The 12,185-nt window shown below is 34.5% G+C and overlaps 1 protein-coding gene across 1 annotated transcript in view; it reads left to right on the plus strand.

Annotated features, from left to right (window-relative positions):
- LOC306856345 (zinc finger and BTB domain-containing protein 7C-like) overlaps positions 1-12,185 on the plus strand; it is a 28,706-nt gene that overhangs the window by 13,365 nt on the left and 3,156 nt on the right. Inside the window, exon 2 of the mRNA XM_079395578.1 lies at positions 9,585-10,911. Within this exon, the coding sequence (XP_079251704.1) occupies positions 9,599-10,911 (1,313 nt within the window). The 5' untranslated portion in view covers positions 9,585-9,598. The remainder of the gene's footprint in view (positions 1-9,584; positions 10,912-12,185) is intronic.

The following is a 12,185-nucleotide window of genomic DNA, read 5'->3' on the forward strand; positions in this document are numbered from 1 at the left end:
CTACTTCAGTCTTTCTACTTCAATATTTTTCGAGAGTTTCTTGCAGTTGCTGTGTAGTTCATTGTGAAACTGACTGGTTTCTACACTAAATTCTGAACTTCAGGTCTTCCACCTTGTTCCTTCGTCTAACTCATCTTCTGAAGTCACAGCACACACTTATATAGAACTGGTACTTTTCTCTCTCTTCCTTCATTTGTGCCCAAGTTCCGAGTTGCAAATCCTTCACGAATAAAACTAAAAATTCATTTTGTCTGACCCCAAATCAGAGGGTTTGTGCACCATGGGCTTTATTACATACTGAGCTTAAACTGTGTTGTGGAGGAGGATGGGTATTATTATCCTGAGCTTCCCACCCAGCTATAAAAACTACATCGCTGCTCTAGAGTAGATCCACCTCCTCTCTCTCTCTCTCTCTCTCTCTCCTCCTTCCTGTCAGCGTCCACACAAACCTCTCCGTCTGTCCGTGTGTGCCGTTGTTTGGGGCTTGTAGTTGGATGCTCGGCTGTGTTTTTTGTGAATGGAGAGGAGACGCTGGGGCAGACGGAATGGACAGACGTCTTTGCGTCCCTCAGAGACGGAGATGAGACAGGCTCGGATCTGAAACGACACTTAGACCTGGAATAAATCACACGTTCAGTAACACACACACCTGAGGATCTGGACGGGTGAGTGCGTTACAGCCCAGTTCACCTGTTTTCAAGAGTTGTGCATGTGGGAAAGTGTGCGTTTGAGTGGGACGTTTGCATCCGAGGTCTGTTTATGTTTGTTTGTGTGCATCTCAGGTATAGAGCAGCACGTCTGTGGGCAGCAATTTGATGACTCACGTAATTATTTGGGCCATTCTTTAGATGTCGTCTCCAGAAAATGAGCGTGTGGAGTTTTGGCCCGCTGTAAACGCAAACTAACACAAACAAGTAATGACACAACAAATCGACAATTACACCAGACGCCGCTGGCTCTGATGTGTGTGAAAGCAAAGTGTTATCCAAAGAGTTTCTAAAAAACAATTGGACGCTCACACTCTGCAAGAAAGTGGCAATTCATTTTTTGAGAGGTTGTTCTCATGACCTTTTTAATGCGGCCCACTGATCTAAAGAGGCGATTGACCCACATAGTCACACATAGTCATCTTCACAAACAGTTTTCATAATACCATTAAATATATCATCACATTTTTATGTTTTATGAAATTAGAAGAAGCCTGGGGTTCCATCTATGGACTTACATCTCTATTTTAAGCTAAACATTTTAACTGCTACTGTGATTGTTTTAAATAAGTGTCATTAATGTTATATAAAATATTTATAATATTAATATATATATTTATTTTCACATTGTGTTATTTATAAACTATGATTTATGAATAGTGTAAATCGATTACGGTCACTTTTGGGATGGAAGTTAAAAAAAAATCCACATTGACGTCACATCGCAAAAATCAGATTTATTTCCACACAAATCAGATATGAAAATGTCAGATTGTGATTTTTATAATCAAAAACAGATCTGTGTAACAACTGTGATGGGAACGCCACCTTACTTTATCTACATCCACCAAAAACACAAAAGCAAATGCAGCTAAATTCATTAGAATTGTTCATTTTTAGACAGTCATTAGATTACCGTTATGTTTTTAAAGGTTTTAAAGGGTGTCATAAGGTGACAGGTGAATGTGTGTGTGTGTGTGTGTGTGTGAAGAGAGCTGAACGCAGATTAAAAACAGTGTAAATTACTGTTTATAGCAGCTGAAGTGTGTGATGCAGGTGTCTGTAGAATCTTGCTTCATATATTTACCAAACAGATGAATTACAGCAGACGTTACACAACGGCCTAACGAGGCTCTTTAAGTGTCATTTATGTTTGTTCTGATCTGTCGCTGGGTGAATCAGTCTACGGGTAAAAAGCAGCTCAAATATACTATGCCGCACTTTATTATGTTTTCTTAAAACTTTGTTGAACAAGGTCCTGGTTTGAGTCTGCGGTCTGTCCTCAATTTGTATTAGGCTACTTGACAACTAACTAAAGTTCATATAAAGTAAAGTAAACAAAGTTTTTTTTTTCTCTGAAATCATAAATATACATACAGACACATAGATACATGCATATAGAATAAATGTAAAATAGATATCAAATTAGATATAATAGATATTAAAAACACTAAAAATAGATATAGAATATTTAAAATATATTTTACATAAAAAATAAAAATAAATAAGGTTTTATGATATTTATAATAAAATAATATATAATTATAACTATAATATATAATAAATAATATAAAATCAACACTAAGATAGATGATGTATATATATAAAATATATAATATATTTTATATAATTACAAAATAATGTTTTATGATATTATAATAAAATAATAACAATAATATTAAATAATTCTATTATATATATATATATATATATAAAATAAAATATTAAATAATTCTATTATATATATATATATATATATATATATATATATATATATATATATATATATATACACACATAATAGGAAATAATTCTAAATTGCTGCATATATCTATGTATACTTATGTATTTATTTTGTGTGTGTGTATATATAGCTTTGTTCATATATATATATATATATATATATATATATATATATATATATACACACATAATAGGAAATAATTCTAAATTGCTGCATATATCTATGTATACTTATGTATTTATTTTGTGTGTGTGTATATATTGCTTTGTTCATATATATATATATATATATATATATATATATATATAAATTGTTCAAACACTTAGAAACAAAAAACATTAACAAAAAACAACAACTAATAAATCTGAAAAAATTTAATTGATAAAACTATTAACATGACAAAATGCTTGCTGTGTCACTTCAGCTACCAGTTAAAAAAACTAACAACAAATTTCTAATATTTCCACTCAAAACTTGTTTTGATGTTTAAACCCGATGCCAGTATCTCCAAATGTATAACTCAGACTGTCAAAACAACACATGTATGTCTGAAAAATTCTAAACTGAAATGGAAATCAGGTTCACAGTAACCAAAACCACCATTAAACCGTTTACTGTGTGTTATATGCAAATCAGGCCTTCAGCTGTTCACATGCAGAGCGTTTATCATCTACAGCACCGAGACGAACCGTATTTAAATCCGCAGCCTTCTATTGGCTGATGGCTCGAGCGCACGGGCAGGAGGCACTTCTGTCTGTAAACAGGGCTGTGAGTCTCAGCGAAGCGCTAATAGACTAAAACCTACAGGTGCCCCTGCAGGTGAGGCCCCTAAATGATCTCCCTCAGGACCCACGAACCCACGGCTGGATTTAGCCAATTTAGCAGCAGTCTGAGTCGCCGTGAGTCTAAGCAGCGTGACACGCGCTCGCTCCTGTCTGAGACTCCAGCCCTGCCTCCCTGAAGAGGCCATGATGAAATATCTCTCACAAATGTGAACTGTTTTAACTTTTTGGAGAAGATGTTGTAACTTTACCCTATCAAGAGTTGGTCATCTTTGCATCACAAAGTCAGACGAGGCATCCGGCGTGCACCAAATGCATGCATTTAACCTGCAAAGCACAGAGTCAGTGCGCTCCGACTTCACGTTAACGAACAATCGCTATTAATTGACGAGACTTAAAGTCTTTGTCCCAGTTAAGACGATCATCAAAGCTTGTGTGTGTGTATGCATTTAGTTCAAACATCAAACACAGGTGTGTTATTTTGAATGATCAAAGGACTGAGGGGGTAGTTTGGGTTTTTACTCACAGCGTCATTTAAGTTTTAAGTTATGACACATTATGATTGATGTTGAACTATGAATTAGTAATGCAAAGAAGAAAATAGGAAAAAAGGTTATTATTCATGGCACTTAAATAACACCACATGCATTCATTTCTGAAAGATGCTCAATTCAGTCCAACTGATTCATTTAAGTCAAGCGATTTTGTGAATCAAAACATGTGAATTTTTGCATGCCGGCATTGAGGATGACGCAATATCAAAGCAACACATTTAGCTAACTTTTTGTTGTTGTTGTTGTTTGTTGCAGTGCTGCTCCTGAATAGCGGAAGCACTGATACGCACACGCATGCATCTTTTTTCAAATGGCAAACACGTCTCTGTGCTGAAATGAGTGTGTGTGGTATTTTTTTCACCTCTTTACACAAACTGTAGACACCAGAACAAACGCTCAGCATCATTTTCAGATCCTCAGATTATCTCTAAACATCCTTTACAATCAAACATGACATTTGATACTGCCGACAATGATCTGGCATGAAGCAAAATGCACCTTTTTTTTTAAAGCAACTTTTATTAATTGTATCAATTATTTTCATTAAATGCTTTACTTTTATATATAATTTAATGTCCTTAAAATAATCATTTGTTTATTTCAAATTGTTCAGAGCCTCCAAAAATGCTTCTTCAGGACATTTACTGAATAAAATTAAATTAAAATATACATTTTTATTATATATATTTAAAAAAAAAATTTTAAACTAAATTTGGCTACATGAATCTGTACTTGTAAAAAAATCTGGATTTGATTCTTCATGTCATTAACAGTCAAACTAATCGGATTTACTGAAACATTAATGAATGTCTGACTGCCAAAATTTGTTGACAGCAGCACGTGAACATTACGATTAAATATTTCTCAGTGGAAAATGACGTCTTCCTATCATTACAAACAACAAGCAGACCACAAAAGCAACCTAATACACATCTGCAGAAAACTCTACTGCATTCCAACTGATTATCAAATCACTTCACATAGAAAAGTGCAAACACGGATGTTCCACCTAGAGATGGACAAACTGAGCTGCGGTCCAGCCGAAGATACCCATCTGAAGCATTACTGCTTTACTAGCAGAGCCACATCAACAGTTTAGACAGGATTTCAGATAGCATCTATCACTGAGGCGTGTGTGAGTCAGTTTTTGCCTATATACTGGGAACAACATCTTAATAATCTCAATGAAAATGGCAAAATGCCAAAAAAAAAAAAATAGCATAAAAGTTTCACTGCAAAAACTGATCTAAAAATTCTTAAATCAAGATACATTTACTTGACTTAAGATATTAAGTCGCTTCCTAAATTATCAAAATTAAGCTTAAAAAAAGAAAAAAATATATTGTTTCAAGATGCATTTACTTTAGAAGGAAAATGACTTAGGATATGATGTTTTTTGAAAAAAAAAAAATTAAAACCAGATTATTTTACTGACCCCACTGACAGATATTATTCTTGTTTTAGGCATAAACTCACTTAATTGTTTTCCTAGAAAATAAAACTTAATATCTTACGTCATTTTCCTTCTCAAGTAAATTTATCTTGATTTAATCATTTTTAGATACTTGTATTAGAAAATAAGACAAAAATCCTCCAGATATGAACTGAAAAATCATTCAAATTAAGTGATTTTATGCTTAAAACAAGAACAAATATCTGTCAATGGGATCAGAAAAGCACACTTACTTCAAAGGAAAACAAGATTATTTTTATGACCTCATTAATAGATATTTTTCTTGTATTAAGAATAAACTCACTTAAATAAAAAGACTTATCGGTAACACTTATTCGCTATTAACTACGACTATTTCGTCAATAAATTCATAATTTGCTGCTTATTAATAGTTAGCAAGGTAGTTGTTAAGTTTAGGTATTTGGTAGGATTGGGGATGTAGAATAAGGCATTAAAATGAGCTTAATTACTACTAATAAATGGCTAATAATCTAGTAACATGCATGCTAATAAGCAACTAGTTAAGAGACCCTAAAATATTGATATAGTCATTTTGCTTCTCAAGTAAATGTAAATTCTTATTATATATATAAAAAAATAATCTGACAAAAATCAAAAACGCAAAAGAATTTCTTATAGATTTGCAGGTAGAATAATCAGTAGTATTAATAATTAGCTTTAAACAGAACCAGCAGAAGTCTGTGGTATGCATGTAGATTGCATCATATGGAGGGAGTATATTGTGAAGGTCTGACGGAGTTATTCAGTGTTAAGCGAGTGCGGAGGGGCCAGTGGGCCCTCAAACACACACACACACTGTAATTATGGGAGTGAGTGAGGTGTGGGGGCCGGCCGGAGAAGCGCATGTGCTCCCAGGGTGGGTGGGAGACCTCACTGTGTCTCTCTTCCTTCTTTTTCACTCCCTCCCTAGTGTTGTTTTTAGCTCCGAACGCCTATTTAACTTGGCTGGATTTTCCAGGGTGGGGCACCACTTTATTTTTTTCCTTTTTTTTTGAGTTTTGCCCAACCTGTCAGGGAACTTCTGGGGACATGAGATCTCATCCTTCCCTCTTCCTCTGTCTTTCTCTTTTTATTTTTTTGCGAAAAGTTTGCAATTAAATTGAAGTGTTTGTGTTGTTTATACACATTTTTTTTAAAAAGGATAAAATGTCACACATACCATTGTTTAGTATTATTGATATACTTACTTTTAGTCATTTAGCAGACGCAATAAAAAATATACTATACTATATATATTATATTAAATATAATATACTATTATAGTTTTAAACATTTTGAATCTGAATTTAAAAATTTTTTTTCTTATATTTTGTTATCATCTTAATTTTAGTTAAACTTGTGTGTTTTTGTCATTTTTAGTAGTTTTTCTCTCTATAGTTTTATACATGCCTATTTAGTTTTATTAAAAATATCATACATTTTCTACTAAACTTTAAGATAAACTTCTGTGTAATATAATCTTTAAAAACTCTCTCTCTCTATATATATATATATATATAATTTTTTATCCATTTTTGTTTTAGTTTTTTTTAATACATCAAGTTATTCTAATTTAAAATGAGAAATGTTGCTTTGGCAACTAGCTGAAATAATTTTTTTTTTTAATTCTATTTAATTTCAGTTTACATTTTTTCAAATAATGAAAAGTTTTCTAATGGTTTTTAATTTTAGTCTCAGTTTTAATTAACTATAATAACCCTGACACATACAAGGTTTAATATTATCAAAGAACAAACTAATCATGCATTTTATAAATATATATATTTATATATACACACACATCACAAATATATATCTTTACCTGAAGGGTAACATTGTTTGATAAACAAGGTTCTTAATTTAAAAGATACATTCCTTGTTAGTGGACTATATGTTCAAACTGTAATTATAGCAACCGTCTCCTAGCAACAGTAGAAGGGACATAAAAATGTTGATTGGTAAGCGCTGAGCTCAATATTATAGAGAATAAAGACAGACAATGGACAAGAAGTAAAACCCGAAAACACCAGTAGCTCATTTACTTTGGCGCACAGGCCATTTTTTGACCATTGAACGCCAGTCGACAGCTCCGGTGGCGGCAGGACGTATGAAAGCATCCATCCACATGCCTGCAGTGACCACGGGGACGAGACACACTGAGATTAAACTCTATTCATAGCCATGAATGAAGGACAATGCTGCCAAAACGCCTCTTAAAAAGTCACTATAAACATTTCAGGGAATCCGCAGGTACAATTCAGGCTCCATTCATGTAGGCCTGTAGTTTAAGAGCATCTGAACGGAGATCTGCAAAATACAGCTTTATTAGTTTTGGACAGTGTTCTGTAGAAGTACACTTCTAAACTAGACTTAAGCAAATTATAACAATAAGAAAAAAAAAGGAATTTCATGCATGTCAATTAAAGTAGCTGCAATTAAACCGCATCGGCCTCTCATGAAACACGAGTAAATCTGGGGGCGATGGGTGCCGTTTACTCATGCCCTGACACCTTTTTCCCGTGGAAAGCAGAAACTAGAGCCTGACCCCTTTTGTCTTCCTGTGCTGTGCTTTTTTCCGAATGTGACAAAGATAAGTGTCAGCTTTTCTCACAATGCAAACCATCAGATTTAATTCGCTATCTTTTGAGGCCTTCACGACAAAATAGCCTCTGCTATCAATGCATACGGCGTGAAAAGCAGAAACCAGTGGAGTTGTTGTTTGATCGCAATCACAGAGAGAACCAGAAACAGAGATTTGCTCCTCAGATGCTCGACGGGAGCTAATTAATTATCTGATTGTGCGACGCGTCTTCTTTAACCGCAAAGCGCACAGAGAAATGCACTTTTGCAGAAACAACCATCTTTAACTCAAATACCACTTTCTGTCAATTATTGTGGGGCTGGCCAAAAATATCTTTTGCTATCGATATTTATCATGATATTAATTTTAATGGGAAAGGAAATGCATTCCACATGTCTGTTAGAGATTGAAAAAGAATGAATACATCATTTGTTTGTTTATAAGGAAACTTCACAGAGTAAATCAATCCTTTATGCTGTGCTTTCTATTTTATATTTTCTGGATTCTGTTTTTTATGATTTCATATAAATTTATATTTAGAATCAATGAAATGAAAATATAATTAAACATCATTTTAATTTTTTCCGTTTTCTGTATTTTTCCGTTTTAAGATTTATTACAAATGTCTAATCAAAAACGGTGTCTAATTAAATTAATTTAATATTTTTTTTAACAATGAACATATAATTAATTTAAAACAAACTTTGCATTTTAGTTTTTTTTTTGTCAATTAAAATGCTGCCAAACACAACTTTTAAAACTTTTAAAAATATCTTGGTTGCATGATATCCCCTAAATAATAATAATAATAATATTAATAATTGGAGAAGCACACTGTAAAAAAAATTTTTTCAAAGTTATAATTAAAAAATATTGAAGTATGTTTTACAAAAATATTTCAGTTTTAAAAATTTCACATTTAATTCAATGTGTTACTAGCCGTTTCGTTGTATTTGTGAAATGCTCTAGCAATTTCTGAGTGAGAATTGTTTTAAACTCATTTTTTTCAGTATATATTTTACAATAGTAATACATTTCTGTCAAGTTAAAAGGCAACTTTTATTTTACCGGTTTGTAGTGAAGAGCTAGATGATCGTCTAGATGTAAGCTAAATATTTTACTTAAATTACTTTATTAATAAATCTATTCTTAATATTATAGAATTATTTTTCAATATTCATTTACAATTACATTTATTAATTTAACAGATGCTTAAGCATTTAGCAAACGCGACTTCATCCATGTTTCGATAAATGTGACCCTGGAGCACAAAACCAGGCTTAAGTCGCTCGGGTATATTTATAGCAACAGCCAACAATACATTGTAGGAGCAAAAATTATAGATTTTTCTTTTATGCCAAAAATCATTAGGATATTAAGTAAAGATCATGTTCCATGAAGATATTTTGTAAATTTTCTACCGTAAATATATAAAAATGTAATGTTTGATTAGTAATATGCATTGCTAAGAACTTCATTTAGACAACTTTAAAGGCGATTTTATCAATATTTAGATTTTTTTTACTCTCAGATTCCAGATTTTCAAATAGTTGTATCTCGGTCAACTATTTTCCTATCATAACAGACCATACATCAATGGAAAACTTATTTATTTAACTTTCATATTATGTATAATAGCATAAAAAAAACTGACCCTTATGACTGGTTTTGTGGTCTAGGGTCACAAATATCTATTTATTGCCCAGCCTTATTTTAATGCATGACAGCTCTGACCGATTTCACTTTTTTTTACCTGCACACAGATTCCTCGGAGAGGATGGCGCACACAGACGAGGACCTGATTGGAATCCCGTTCCCGAACCACAGCAATGACATCCTGTGCAGTCTTAACGAGCAGCGGCGGGATGGCCTGCTTTGCGACGTCATCCTAGTGGTCCGGGACCAGGAGTACCGCACCCATCGCTCCGTCCTGGCCGCCTGCAGCCAGTACTTCAAAAAACTCTTCACGGTGGCCACCGGCTCCAGCCAGGACTCCAACATGCACGCTGTCTACGAGCTGGACTTTGTGGCGCCGGAATCGCTGACGGCCATTCTGGAGTTTGCGTACACGTCGACGCTGACGGTCACGGCATCCAACGTCAAGGAGATCCTGAGAGCCGCCAGGCTCCTGGAAATTCCCTGCATTATAAACGTGTGTCTGGAAATCATGGACACGGGAGGAGGTGGAGAACAAGGAGGAGACGGACCTCCGGAAGGAGAGGAGTTTGAGGGGGATGACGAGGAAGACGAGGATGAAGAGGACGAGGAGGAAATGGAGGAGGAGGTCGACTCCAAAGATGGAGAATTTGAGGACAACAATAGCGAGAAATCCACACAAGGGGTTGATAACCAAGAGAAACTCAAAGTTTGGGAGAATGGGAGGACAGTCAGCCCACCTTGTAGCTCCCAACAAGGAGCACCGAACCCAGATGGCCAAGAATCCCAAAGACGCCAATCGGACACTCCGGAAGCCCAGAAGCCCAGAGGGCCGGAGGGATTGGAGGGCCGGGCGCTGAAGGACTTCTCGATAGAGTCTTTACTTCAAGAGGGACTCTATCCGAAAGTGCCAGGCCTGGAAAGAGGCACCGGATTCTCGCACCTTCTCCCAGGATTCTATCCTCCCATGTGGGCAGCAGAATTCCCAGGCTACCCTCAGATTCTGCAGCCCCAACGCCCTTCCCACCCTTTATCCAATGCTTCGCTAGAAAACGGCCCTTTGGACCTTGCGGTCAAGAAAGAAGTCATCAAAGAAGAGCTGAAGGATGAGCCCACAAACCCTATCCTGCACAGAAACTTCCTCAAAGACTTCATGAGTCCAGGGTTGGGAATAACCTCTGACCCCAGCCTCGGTCCGATCAAAGAAGGAGCGGAGCTGCGGTCCTACCTGAGTTTTCTTTCCACCTCGCATCTCGGGACGCTGTTTCCTCCGTGGCAGCTGGAAGAGGAGAGGAAGATGAAGCCCAAGGCGTCACAGCAGTGCCCCATCTGCAACAAGGTGATTCAAGGAGCGGGAAAGCTGCCACGGCACATGCGAACACACACCGGAGAGAAGCCCTACATGTGCACCATCTGCGAGGTCCGCTTCACCAGGTGAGTCGGGTTAAGGTCACACAAACTTAAGCCCTCGATCCTAGGTAAAGAGCACACAGTGACACTAGTCAAGTATACTTTACTACTTAGTAGTTTGTATTTTTTTCATAAAATAATTATTAAATAAAATTTTTGTTTTATTTGATTATTTTTAGTATATTAATTTTAAAAGTATTATTAAATTATACAATGATTGTATTATTATTATAACAATTAAATTAATAAGTACTTAACATTTAAATTGATTTACAATTTTGTTTTATTATTTATAATTGCATTTCATTTAAATTCTTATTAAATAACTATTAAAACTTTTCCTTATAGTGATAGTTGATATTGTATATTTTTATATACTTCTAAGTATTAAAATTATTATTTACCATTTCATTTTATTATTTACAATTTAATTGTTATTTTTCTTACATTTTATTAAAATTACTACTAAATTCCTATTTATTTTTGCCACTTTTAATTATAGTGATAGTGGCTATATTTTATATCTTTCTTTATATACACTTCTAATTATTAAAATTCACGTTTAGCACTTAATTTCACTATTTTTATTATTTAATATTTTCAATTGTATGATTTATGATTTTATTTCTTTATATTTGTATTAAATTACTATTATGAATACATCTGAACTTTTATTTAAAGTGATAGTTGATGGGAATGATGGGATGAAAAGGAGATTTGCATTAAAACAAAATGTAAATATTGTCATAATTTACTCCATAATTTTCCTTCCAAAAACGTTATGACTTTCCTTTATCTGTAGAACACAGAAGCAGATATTTTGAAAACTGTTTTTGTCCGTACAATGGAAGTCAATGGGTTCCAAAGCCACATCAGAATGTAAATTTTGGGGCGAACTATTCCTTTAACATTTCAGGACTGTTTTTAACATCAATTCAAGTAGAGTATAAGAGTATAAGAATAACCATTTAAAATGAACAGTCACTAAAAAAGGAGCAGACATACTGAAGAAGGCAAAGAATGTTTTACACAAGAAAGAATTCTGACTTGCTGTCATGTAAGCCTGCAAACTTTTCCCCTCAAACAAATTACACTGACTGTCTACTAGAATAAATAGCCTCTTTGAAGCTGAAGAGCTAAGCTTCAGTATTACAACAATGAAACAGCACATGAAAACTAGATCAGCATCATAAGGACAAACCTGCTGTGAAACACTTTATGCATCACTGTGGTCGGAGCCGCATGAGGTTTCCACACTGTAATAAAAGCCAAAGCATAGTGATGTTAATATAAGACCT

This window comes from Barbus barbus (genome assembly GCF_936440315.1).
Source record: "Barbus barbus genome assembly, chromosome: 36".
In the NCBI taxonomy this organism is placed as follows: domain Eukaryota; kingdom Metazoa; phylum Chordata; class Actinopteri; order Cypriniformes; family Cyprinidae; genus Barbus; species Barbus barbus.